The sequence below is a fragment of the Podarcis vaucheri genome, assembly GCF_965113315.1.
Source record: "Podarcis vaucheri genome assembly, chromosome: 3".
Classification (NCBI taxonomy): Eukaryota; Metazoa; Chordata; class Lepidosauria; order Squamata; family Lacertidae; genus Podarcis; species Podarcis vaucheri.
The window spans coordinates 27,689,152-27,702,347 of NC_138761.1; the positions used below are offsets into that span (position 1 = coordinate 27,689,152).

General features: G+C 44.1%; 1 protein-coding gene across 2 annotated transcripts in view; it reads left to right on the forward strand.

The window, feature by feature from the left end:
* RPS6KC1 (ribosomal protein S6 kinase C1) overlaps positions 1 to 13,196 on the forward strand; it is a 102,666-nt gene that overhangs the window by 80,518 nt on the left and 8,952 nt on the right. For both annotated transcript variants that reach the window (XM_082217377.1, XM_082217378.1), the window contains 2 exons: positions 92 to 1,615; positions 1,887 to 1,976. In XM_082217377.1, coding sequence (XP_082073503.1) covers positions 92 to 1,615; positions 1,887 to 1,976 — 1,614 coding nt within the window. The remainder of the gene's footprint in view (positions 1 to 91; positions 1,616 to 1,886; positions 1,977 to 13,196) is intronic.

The following is a 13,196-nucleotide window of genomic DNA, read 5'->3' on the forward strand; positions in this document are numbered from 1 at the left end:
AACATTTAGAACCAAGGGCAATTTGATGTTTTCCTGACATGCATGTCTGTAAAGGAAACACAATTAATCCCAATTACTTTATTTGTTGTAGGAGGCAAGCTGTGGTCTTATATCAGTAAGTTCCTCAACAGAAGCCCCGAAGAAAGCTTTGAAGAGCCCAAATCCAGAAGATCGAGTTCTACCAAAATACATTTGCACCAGGCAACTCCTAGCCCTCAAGATATTGGCAGCAGCATTGACTCTAGAGGAAGCAATGGTGGTAACATGCTGAAGGTGTTACCGCTGAAGACCAGTCTCACTCCAAGTTCTCAAGATGGCAGCAGTAACCAGGAAGATGGCCAGGAAAGTTCTCTCAAGTGGATTGATTCGGGGTCCAGTTCAGAGGAAGAATGCACTACAAGTTATCTAACCTTATGCAATGAATACGGTCAAGAAAAGGTCGACCCCGGATCGTTAAATGAGGAGCCTGTTCTGAAAACAGACAGTGGCATTCTCATTACCAAAGAACAGGGAGACATCAAGGCACGTGATGAGCCTGCCAGTGGGAATTTGGGGTCCCCATTCACATCTCAGGAAGTAAACTTTTTTGCTGACGACGTTGATCAAGAAATTGTTAGTCCCACCCGAATATCAGAATCCTTAAGCAAATCCAAGAACAGTCCCATGGAATTCTTCAGAATTGACAGCAAAGACAGTGCCAGTGAACACCTGGGGCTGGATTTTGGAGATAAACTTTACAGCTTAAAATCTGAGTCTTTGAAACAGTTTTTGTCCATGCCAGATCAGGAGAAGAGCCTCGATGCCATAGAAAACAAACTGGGCCCTGCCTACCAGGACACAGTCAGCAGGGGCTCCAATGACTCAGTGCCTGTGATCTCCTTCAAGGATGTCGCCTTCGACGATGTGAGTAGCGTGGACGAAGGAAGACCTGACCTTCTGGTCAACCTGCCAGGCCTCACGGAGCAAACGAAAGAAGCCACGGCAGACGGGCCGGCTAAGCTGGCGGAGCAGAAGGGTGACAATTTGGAGAGCAAACTTTTGGAAACCCCTGACGTCTTGCAATTGAATAACAGCGCAGAGCAATGCAGAGGAGGCCTTGAGCCAAAGGTGGACCAGGTGGTGGGAGAAGACACTCAGGAAGCGATCAGGACATTCCACAGAGCTGCTAGTGACCCAGTTGGCTCCGGGGATAGGACTCTCTTTCAAGGGCTTGGAGCAGCCTCTGCGTCATCACTGGACGCATTCAGTGTGCAGGGAAGGTTGCTGACTTCTAAGGCGCAAGCGGGTGCTGAAGAACATAGCTTAGATTTGGACAACGAAGCTGTTCTGCTGTTTTCTGATCAGGCGGAAGACTTGAGTAAAGAGGAAACCGCCTCTGCTATGTTTCACAAAGCAGAACGCAAAGAGTCGGGTGCGAGGGGCAGAGGAGAGAATGAGATACACCAGATATTTCAGGACCTCGATGAGAGATTAGCGCTAACCTCCAGATTTTACCTCCCTGAGGGCTGCGTTCAGAGATGGGCAGCTGAAATGGTAGTAGCCCTTGATGCCTTGCATCGAGAAGGAATTGTGTGCCGTGATTTGAACCCAAACAACATCTTATTGAATGATCGAGGTCAGGAACTTCTGCAAATGCATTTCTTTTTATTCGCTGTTGCTTCCAATTAACTGAGTAGGCGTTTTATCTTGTAATTAGTATCTTCATTTCCTGTCTAGAGCTTCATTATCAATGCAGCAAATTCACCCCCAGTAATAGCTTCTAGTACTTAATGATGCCATTATTCTTAATGATACTGTTTTTAGCTACAAAAGGAGTAATTACAGTTCACTTCTGCAGAAAATGGAAGGGAAAAATGTTTTGATTTCTCCTGTCGTTTTGTTTTTAGGACACATTCAGCTAACGTATTTTAGCAGGTGGAGTGAGGTTGAAGATTCCTGTGACAACGATGCCATAGAGAGAATGTACTGTGCCCCAGGTTAGAGCAATCACCTCAAATGTTTCACTTGGAAAACAGATTAGCAGCTTTCATTTTCTCATGGAGCTTTCATCCCATCCCACCCTCTGTTCCTTGGGAATACAAGCTGTTCAACATCTTCTAGCTCTTTTTTATTTTTATTTTTAATACGTTATTTCGGAACCTGAAATGCTGATAACTGAGCATTGTTTAGCTGGAGAATGTCACTGAGAATTGTAGATTTAACACATATGCATTAAGTTTCTGAAAAGCCATGTTCTTTTAAGAGTGTGCAAACATCATCTATGTGTACTCCAGGGATGGGGAATCTGTGCCTCCGGTGGTGTTGGGACTCCTATTCCCATCAGCCCCGGTAAGCAGGGCCAGTGGCTTGGCATGATGGGAATTGTAGTCTAGCAACATCTAGAGGGCTTGAGGCTCCCCATTCCTGACGTTATTCATGGAAATGAGGGGGTTGTTGTTAAAATATATCGTGCTTTGGGGGACATGTCGAAAATGCATTATGTGCCTTCTTGTGCTATCTTGCACAAGAGACGTTCCCAGTAGACTGTGTCTCTGTGGTGCTGAATGTGCCATGGATTCCCAGTACATCCAAACACAAGTAGCCAGGGGTGTACAAGAAGTGGCAGTGACACGTCTTTTGTGACCTTTAAAAGTTCTAAAGATAATATGCTTTGTCTAGACAAATTTTCATGTCAAGTAAGCTGGGCTCCAGAGGAGGAAGGCTTAAAGAATTGTGGTGTTTCAGATTGGGAAATGCTTCTTTGTGAAAGAAAGTACTTCTTTGCACAGCATGTAGTTGAACTGTGGAACTCGCTGCCACAGGAAGCAGTGGCGGTGACCAATTTGATGACTTTAAAAGAGGATTAGACAAAGTTCATGATGGTAAAGACTATGCTTCTAAATACCAGTGACTGGAAACAACGGTTGGGGTGGGGTGGGGGGTGGGGAATGCTTTTGTGCTCAGGTCCTTCTTGTGGGCTCTTCACAGGCATCTGGTTGGCCACAGGATGCTGGCCATATGGGCCTTTGGCCTGAGACATTAATCAAGGAAATGTCTGCTGAACATCCATGGGGAGACTGTTCTGCAAATAGGGCTCCCCAGTGGAAGAAGACCCCACCTAACGACTGAATAGGGAGATGCTCGGAGAAGAGCTTCAGAAGATAACCTTAATAGGCTGGCAGATTCACATAGACAAAGGGCCTCTTAGGACTTTATAGGTCACAGCCAGCACTTTCGCCCAGAAATAAATTGGAGGCCAGTGCAGTTTGTTTCAGCACCAGTCTTTTTGATGAACATTTGTCAGTATCCCAGTTGTTGCATTCTGAACTAGTCATATTTTCCCAAAACACATTTAAAACACATAGATTAACACAGATCAGATAGGTCTCTCTCAGGTCCAAGAGCCAGTGGGGATCTTATTGCCTCTGTAGGCCAGTGGGGTTCTAGAACTAAACTTCATACAGTGGTTCCTCGGGTTACATACACTTCAGGTTACATACACTTCAGGTTACAGACTCTGCTAACCCAGAAATAGTGCTTCAGGTTAAGAACTTTGCTTCAGGATGAGAACAGAAATTGTGCTCCGGTGGCGTGGCAGCAGCAGGAGGCCCCATTAGCTAAAGTGGTGCTTCAGGTTAAGAACAGTTTCAGGTTAAGTACGGACCTCCAGAACGAATTAAGTACTTAACCTGAGGTACCACTATAATCTCTTTTGATAAATTGCAAAGGGTTGGCCTGTGTCTGTCAGGGACTTCTGCAAACTTGATAGGCAGAATTGCATATTCTTTGCTTTTAATCCTCTAAAATGTAATGCAGTTAAGGAGGCATTGCTGCTAGGAATCCCTTCTTTCTGGAACTTTGATCTTAGTTCTAAAAGCACAGATTGCGTTTGCAAACTTTCAGTTCTTAAAGTCATATATGGAAGCATTGCTTTGATTAATGTTTACACGAATGAATGAATTTGAGTGGCACGTGCCAATATGTATAGTCACATTGTACAGCTCTGGCTGTTTGACTTAAATTCTCACCTCTGCCCTGCTCTGGCATGTACACACACACAAAGACACACACGTACATCCTGTTTTCTGTGTCCATATTTTCTGCTGGCTCCTAATGCTTCAGGTAGCATCATTTGGAATTTTAACACTGTCAAGCCTTTTCCAAAGGTTACTGGCTTCATAAAGATGGAGCTAACCTTTTGTGAGCATTTGTTTGTTGCAAAGCAGAAAACAAGAAAGCTCGCTACAGTCAATATTATAATAATATCTTATTATTTCTGAAGCATTTTTTTTAAAAGCAAGGCACTGTACAATATGCTAACATAAGATTAACTGTGACAAAACCCTATCTGCAGACTTACAATATAAATAAACAGGTCTGTGAAGAAAAGCAAGGCAGGGGATGTAAGGCAAGAAACTGCTTAAGTATTTATGGATTTCTAAATCTTGATTTCTGTTTTCAGAGATGGGATCTTGCAGCACTTCATCTCATGCTGCAGGAGATGATCTAAAGCTGCTTTCCCCAACTTGGTGGTGCCCTCTGGGTGTTTTGGACTCCCATCATCCCCAGGTGGTATGACCATAGGTCAGGGATGATGGGAATTGTAGTCCTGAAGCGTACCAGGTTGGAGAAAGCTGATCTACAAGAAAGCTCACATTCAACTAAGCTATGGTGTAGAATCAGGATTTACTTCGTGTGTTCTTCTGTGGTGGTTGCTGCAACAGGCACAGCTTTGGCTGTCCTTAGTTGTACATCTGGTGGATTTTGAGGCAAGAGGACAAAAGACGTTGCTCATATAAGGCAGGGGCTGCCAATGTGATTCCCACTAGACACTGGACTACAGTTCCCACCGTCCCTGCTCATTGGTCATGCCAGTTGGGACTGATGGGAGTTGTAGTCCTAACAACAGCTGGAGGGCACCACTTTGGCTACCCCTGCCCTAAGCAGAGTCCACCACTTATTCCTGTCCTACCTTCTACTTCAAAGCAACAAGAACAGCAGTCCAAGCAGCACTGGGCAATTAGATCTGGGAGCCGCCATTTTGATTTCTCACAGCGATCTTAAATGAAGCATTGCTCTCGGGGCATTGTGGGAAATTATGAAATGACTCCGAGTCACTTGGCACTGCTTCCTACCTGCCAAGACCTGCCCACATAATAGGGCCACCAGAGTGCACTTTGTTAAGGACTGTCCCGAATCGGGAGCCTGCCCTGATGAGACGAGGGGGGGAAATAGGGGGCAGGTACCGAAAATGTCAGTCCTTTGCCAGGTTTACTCTTTTCGCTATATAATGTACAGTAATAACAATGTGTGAGATGATGGTCATCACCTCACATTTTTCTCCTCCCCTCCCAAACACAGCCAATGAAATGACTGGGGGAAGTGGTGATGATGAGGCATCATTTACTCCTCGTTTCAGGGGAGAGGAAGGAGTCAATGCTGGGTTGCCATTTTTTGCCAGGAGCATCCCCATGCTCTTTGCCATGCTTAACTTCTGCCCTCAAACTCCCCTCATATTTTTCGCCTGGATTTATGCTGTGTGGATATATGTTGGCTCCATGGTTGAAAGGGATGAATGCAGGTGGCAACGCAGCATGAATGGTCACACGGGGGGGGGGGGGAGTGAAGTGATTGTCTGCTACTCCAAGGGCTCTTTAGTTCCATCCTAGGGCATCTTTCCAAGTCGAGAAAAGATGCTTTGAGACTCCCCAGCTGACAGAGGAATTAGCAAGAAGAGCTGCCTCTTATGTCTCTTGGTGCGGGGTAAAGCAGAAGAGGGGTAAGGCTGGGGGTCCCATGTCAGGCTTCTTCTGACTCTTCTACCCCATCCACCCCTTCCTAATTTGAGGGACTGGATCATGTCCTTTATCAGATGTAAGGCATTTTCTCCATTGGAGCCAATGCACTTCCAGTCGATGTGTTTTTTGCAGAGGCATGAGAAGGGGCCAGCCCTTTCCTCTTCTCTTTATGTAATTTGTTAAATAGATTTCTATGCTGCTTTTTCGTTTGCAGAAGGAAAAAGAAATACCAAAGCAGTTCAGACCTTAGCAACAAAGCGAATAATAAAAATTCCCCAGTTACGTTCCAAGGCATAGAATTGTAGAGTTGGAAAGGATCCCAATGGCCATCTAGTTCAAACCCCTACAATGCAGGAGGCAGGGTTGTTGCAATCAAGGATGTGCAAAGTATGTGAGATTGAAGGCAGTGGTTGGCTTGCCAGGAAGGACCTTGTTCCATAGGAGCACAGATGCACAGTATGCCATCTCAGTTGTAGACAATACTGAGCTACAAGGAGCGATGGTCTGATTTGATATATGTTGTGGTTATATGCCAAAGCACGTCCTGGGACGTTGTACTGGCTTTGGTGTCTTTAAACAGGGCCATACATTCATGGCTATGTGGCATGAATGGAACCTCCATGTCCAGAGGCAGTATACCCTCAAACATCTGATTCTGGGAACAAATGGAAAGGCAGTCACTGCTGACCTCTACTGGAAGCAGTATGCTGGGTGAGATGCGCTTTGGTTTGATACAGCAAAACAGTTCCCTGGCAGATGAAAAGGCCCCTGTTTGGCCTTCAAGAACATACCCAATACTGTGCAACGACACACTGGTTCTGCAGTTTTTTTCCTGCAACCCGCTTGGGGGCAAAGCCCCAGCACACATGGACTGCAGGGTTGATACTTCTGTTTCAGCCCAGCCCCTTCTGCCTTTTTAAAAATAATTTGTCTCCTGATCCTGGAGAAAAGAGACAATGTGGAGAGAAACAGGCCGTGATTTATTTCTCCAACTTGTCTTTTAAAATGCCCATTAAATAAAATCCACTTTTAGAGGACCAGTATTCCATGTACAAGGGATGCGGGTGGCGCTGTGGGTTAAACCACAGAGCCTAGGACTTGCTGATCAGAGGGTTGGCGGTTCGAATCCCTGTGACGGGGTGAGCTCCTGTTGCTCGGTCCCTGCTCCTGCCAACCTAGCAATTCGAAAACATGTCAAAGTGCAAGTAGATAAATAGGTACCGCTCTGGCGGGAAGGTAAATGGCGTTTCCGTGTACTGCTCTGGTTCGCCACATGCTGGCCACATGACCCGGAAGCTGTACGCTGGCTCCCTCAGCCAATAAAGCAAGATGTGCGACGCACCCCCAGAGTCAGCCATGACTGGACCTAATGGTCAGGGGTCCCTTTACCTTATTCCATGTACCAAAACAAAAAACAACAAAAAAACAACAAAAAACCCCCGAGATGGCTGCAGCTCAAAATCACAATGAGGTGAACTGAGTTTCAAATGTGCACCATTTTAATCCATTCCATGCCTGCCATTTCTGTGCTCCAAAAGTGCCTCTTCCAGCTGCTTTTCAAGACAGGAGTGTTTGGAAGGTAGCAAGTGGGAGTGGGAAAGCAGTTGGCAGGGAAAGGGTCAAGCCCCCCTCCCTTGGTTGCTTTTCCATAAACAAAGCAGCCCTCTGGCTTGGAGGGTGTGTGTGTGTGGAATGACCAAACCCAAAATATTCATTTGCTGGTAGCATCTGCTTCATCCCTCAAACAGCTTTTGCCAGGGGAATTCTTTCTTGAAGTTGGCCAGTAGATGGCAACCTACCATTAACTGATTTCTGTGGTCAAGGGGGGGGGGGCCTAGCATTTCCCCCCAGTGCTCCAGATCTAGATATAGAGGAGCTTTGTTGTAATTGCTTGTGCTCATCTGCTCTGTCGGCTGTGCGAGTTTCTGAGTATTCTAGTACTATCACATATCAGGCCATCCCTTTAGTTCCCAGAGTCTCAAGGACAGGTTACGTAAAGAAGTTTAAGCTGAAATAAATAACTATAATGCTATTTGCAGAAGCTCTCCAAGTAAAGCACTCGCCAAAGCGAAAAAGGCGTGCTGCCCAAACAAAAGTCAGATTTTTTAAAAAAACCACTATATTCCATAGCATAATAGGAATGATTGACTCCAAAATCCATCCTGGTAATTAATAAAATAAAGAAGAAGAACATTTAATAATATGTTTTAGCTCCATAAAAAGCAAGGCGGCTGCGTATGAAAATTATAAAACACACAACTGTGCCCAAAGGCTTACAATCACAGGAGCAGAACTATATATTGTAAGAAATGCCGGTGCCAAAAATAGGGTTGTAGTCCGCTAATCCTGCTCAGAATAGACCCACTGAAATTGATAGACGCAAGCTAGTCATATCTTTCAGTTTATGATTCCATAATTCCCACAATTCTGCTAAGCATATGATTGACACAGGATGCAGCCGCATGGACTCATGTGTTGCCCTCCTTGCCTGCAGAATGTATAGCACAACTTACTCAGTGCCCTGATGACATTATCTGCAGGGTTTTCCCGATCCTTTGCACCGTCAGCTAGCGATACGGAGCGGAAGGCGCAGAAAACAAAACAGCTCCATATTTCTTAAAACGCAGATCAGTCGTGGCCAATCAATAACACAACGAAGAGGAAGAGGTAAGGGAAAGCAACAGTAGTCTCGGGCTGCATTTACATTTATTATCTTTTCCTAACATTTCTCATAACTGTTAATTTCCACATCGTATCTGAGCTTTCACGAGACATAAAAGCAACCTCCAGAGATATAGCAGAATATAGCACAAGTCTGGCGCTCATTTCCCCCTTGTTCATTTCCAGGGAAAATTCCGTTTGCAAATAACACGCGGCTTCTATGTCGTGTGGAAGCTCAGATATAAAGTGGAAATTAATGGCTGGGCAGATGTCAGGGAAACAGAATAAACTTCTTTGTGAACGCAGCCTCAGTTCTGCTGATTAGCCAAAGCACTGGCTATTGTGGGCTGTGGGAGGTATTCAAGAAAATATTTGCACTGGAGCAAGGATTAGCGCTGGAGCCCCCTCCTTCCTCCCCCTGTCCCCATAGCACTATCCCCATATCTGTTCTGGAGAGTTGGGGGAACCCCAGAACTGATTTAGGGGTGCCTGGGAGAAGGGGAGGGGGATAACTTCCCATTGTCCAATAAATCCTTGCACTGACAGAACTTTCTCCTCAGCACTGGGTTGAATACAACCCTATATTATTGACACATAATATCGTAGTATTTTGGAGCATGCATGTTCTGGTTGAACAATCTTGAGTTTTATCAGGGAAGAAAACACCAGAGTGGATGGCCTGTGGTCTGAGCAGGTTTAATTTCCTAACAGCAAGTAACCAGTGCTTGAGAGTTTACACCGGTAGCTCCCAAAATGCTTGCTGTTCATTCATTTTTTAAAGAAAGAAAAAGAAATCCACCATATATATATATATATAAATGTAAGCATATCTATGTATGTGGGTGGTGTTTGGATAAAAGGGCAAAGTTGTCCTGAACTCATGATGCAAATGTTTCACTTCTGTTTAAACACCCCTTTGCTCCCAGTGTCCCTTGGGAATCCTTATCACATATTTGTGCTAAAAAAACATTAACCACCTGCCCTCTGCTTTGTAATATCAGCAACCGATCTTTTTATCTCTTGGTTAATGTGCCTTGGTATTTTGAAAGGGGGAGGAGGGGTGAGTGGGGAGGAGGAGGAGGGGAGCTGAGGGAAAAATTCCAGTAACATTCGATTTGCAGGGACCGAAAATTTTGAGCAAATGCCAAGCTAGCAGGGGGGCCATTATTCTGCTCTATAAATAAGTTTGAAAAAAGAAACACAAACACTCTCACACACAAACCTTTTAAATCAACATGTTTTGGTCTAATTGAGCAAGAAAGATAAATTTTGAAATGCAAATGATCGCCTTCTGTTATTGACATATTCCTGCAACCGTTCCCCGCCCCCGTCAACATTATGATCTTGGATTTTAGAGAGTCATTGTAGTGTTAGAAACTGAGATATGAAAGCTAGGAGCTAAATGATACATTAAACCTACAGTAGGTTATGGGCACAACAACGGAATGTCTAGGCATACTTTTTATAACAAGAATACAAAGCTGAAAATGAATGAACTGCAGCTAAAATCTTATGTTCATTTTTCACATGGTCTAGTCCTCATCTGAAGACTTCAAAAAACAAATACATGCTTCCCTTGCCCGCCCCCTAATATTTTTTAAAGGGTCTCTTCTGCAGTCATCAGAGAGTGGCTGGAAGTGGGGAGGCAGAAAAAGGCCCTCCTTTCCTTTCACTCTGCAGACAAGCCCTGGATTCTCACTACACCCCCTTTCCTTCATACAAATATCACTTTTTGGCGCCACAGTTAACACATATTAAAGGCCTATACAGCTGATGGCAGAGACGCCCACCTTGAGTGTCCAGTTTGCAAACCTAAGACTTAAGGGTCCTTCAATGATCTCAGTCCAAAATTTGTTTGGATTTTAAGCATCACTGTGAGAGTCTGAGATAATGCTTTAACATGCACTAATTAAACCATCATAACTAACTGGCTAGTATATTTCAGATTAAAAGCACATCATACATTAAAAGTACATTAAACAAGGCAACCAAAACCTAAACAAGACATGTTGGGGTTAAAAGAAAAGAAAGTTTTCAGGTCCCCAATGTATCCATGTTTTACTTGGGAGGAAGCCCCATTGAACTTGACTGGGATTTACTTCCAAGTAACAGCGGCAACTTTGAAATCTGAGGCGCAGTACTGCACCCAGAGCTATAAAACTGCTCGCGTGTATGAAATTCCCTGTCGCAAAACGCGCCTAGAACAATGGGAGTTTTGAACGCTGAGTCATTGGCAGCAAAACAAGGCAAAAGGTATAAGCTGGTGCTAGCTCACAAACAATACAAAGTTTATAAAACTGCAGTTTGGGGACTTGGTTCAGGGGAGGCTAGCTGATCCTTTTGTTCTTATCTGCAAGGAGCTATAGCCTAGTCAAGGCTACCCTCAATCTGGACATCAGCGCTTAATTTGTTCAAAGAGAGGATCTTGCTGTCAATATCAGGACACTTGTCATGTGAAAGAAATTCTTCTTATTATCATTTATTACCTGCTTTTCACCTTAAGTTCCCAGGGAGGCTTACAACAATTAAAACACAATATTAATATTAAAGCACCGTATTTCAAAATATTAGAAACAGTTTAGAACGAAATGACAAAAACAAGGCAGGTCCTAAAAAGATACCTGTCAGGTGTCAGAAGTCAGGGTATCACATACAATGCGGAGTCATAGCAGTGCTCCATCTGCCATAGTACTGAATGGAATAATCTGAGATCCCTGGGAAAGTCCTTTTCCAGTGTTGCCACTTGTTCCTTTAATTGGAGATAAGAAGAGTTGAACCTAGGGCCTTCTGCATGTGTGATGTGTGCTTTACTACTCAGCTATGATTCCTCCCCTTGTTCCCTAGATTATTGGCATCATCAGTTTTAGCCGAGACCTTTTTCTGTCACCTGTCAGCTAGGTGGGAAAAAGCTCCTCTCTGGATGTATGTACCACCCCCCTTCTCCCTGCTGAACACCCTCAGCTATTCTCTATACATCTAGGATTATGGGATAGGGCTTCCCATTCAGCGGGCTTGTATTTCGGGGCAAGGTTGAGTATCAGCACATCACGTGTTTAGAAACTGACACATCAGGTCAGGTGAGATATCCTTGGCCCTTACCAAGTAATGCCTTTCAAAACTCTGTTGCGATACGTTTTAGGGCTTGTTGCTGCTGAACAACAAACCTTTGTGCCCTTAAGTTAAGTCATATTGACTCGCACGTTTCGGCACTTCAGAGAAAGAAAAGTTGTAGGGGAAAATGGAGTTCTATTTGCATAGAAATATTTTTTACAGGGGAGGTGGATAATCCAGAGACCTAGGTACACATGGAGCATCAGTAAAGAGAGGCAGTTCTGTGTGTAGAGAATTGACCCTCCATTGAAATGAGTGGGGGAGCCCATTGGCAGGGAAGCTTTATGTGAGCACTGGAGAGTCCAAATATTGGTTTGGCATGGTTGATCTTCGATCTACGAATTCCACACTGCTATTGTCGGAAGAGCAAATGGATTCTAAGTGCTGTATTCTTAAACATTGCATACAGCAAATTACTCTTTTTGTATTTTTCAAGGCACCAGGAACAAAGTGCAATCCACATTTAAAATGCAGCCGTAGTTCTCAAAGGGAGCCACTTATTAGGTCACAAGACCTGAATGTAGTAGTTCTATGGTTTGGGGTGGGGTAGTTGCTCTTCTATATAATTGAAAGGAGCTAAAGGGCAGGCTAGGAGTGAGTGTTTATCATCTTTGATAACACGGCACTAAACAACTTTGTCCTTTTTATATTGCCAGATGGCTTTAGAGGAAGTTTTAAATCCATCCTGAGGCCAGCTAACAGGAAGAAAAAGAAGGATTCCTTCTATTGGCATTAGTCTTTGTCTTAAAGGACACAAGGGTTTTTAATTTTTATTTCACAAAGCAGAATGTAGATGCTTGTATGTTTTGAAATGAAATGCTTCAAATTTTTCAGACTTTCCTTGTTGTCAGAGCTTCCTGGACGCATATGAGAAACATAACTGAGTACAAAATTTGCAGGAAACATTTTGATGGTTAATGTGGATTAAAAAAGAAGTTGCAAAAGTGTTTGTCCGATGAAAATTTAGGGAGGAGCTGGAAGAAGCACAGCTAGTTGGAGACAAAGTCCGAAGAGGACTTGCAATCGGGAGAATTCCTGGCATGATGACCTGATGACAAATTCAGCACATTGTGACGTCGGGATGGAGAAAATCAAAATCAAGGCTGAGGAACAGCTCCAAGTTGGCTGTTCAGAGATCAAGGGCAGTGTGGGTGGAGCAATGACCTGATTTGGAGTATGGCATCTTCCCCTGCTTCTCTATCCAGATAGCCCCACGTTCTTCCCTGAATGACTCCTGAATGGCTTGCATCCACTAAGTGGAGAGACCTGTTGGAACAAATTGCAGTGATAGGAAAGGAAAGCAACTGGTCACTTAAGCTTGTATGTTGCTGCCATTTGTTGTGTAAATGACTTGCGTGATGTGAACGAAATGGCTTCATTATTAAGAATGGGTATTGGGATTAGATTTACTGCAACATTAAAGCTGGGGGGGCTGGGGAGAGCAATTTTGTCATGCAGAATGGCATTAGCTGCTTGGACAACTTATCACGTGAAATCACACCACAATCTATAGTTTTCTAGATTTTTCTTCTTCCCAGGGATGCCTTATTGAGAGAAAAGGTACCCTTATTGATGTGATATACTGAGCCTATTACTATCAATAAGTTGTGGTGGCCATTATGTGACCCATTCAAAGGAAGGGAGAGA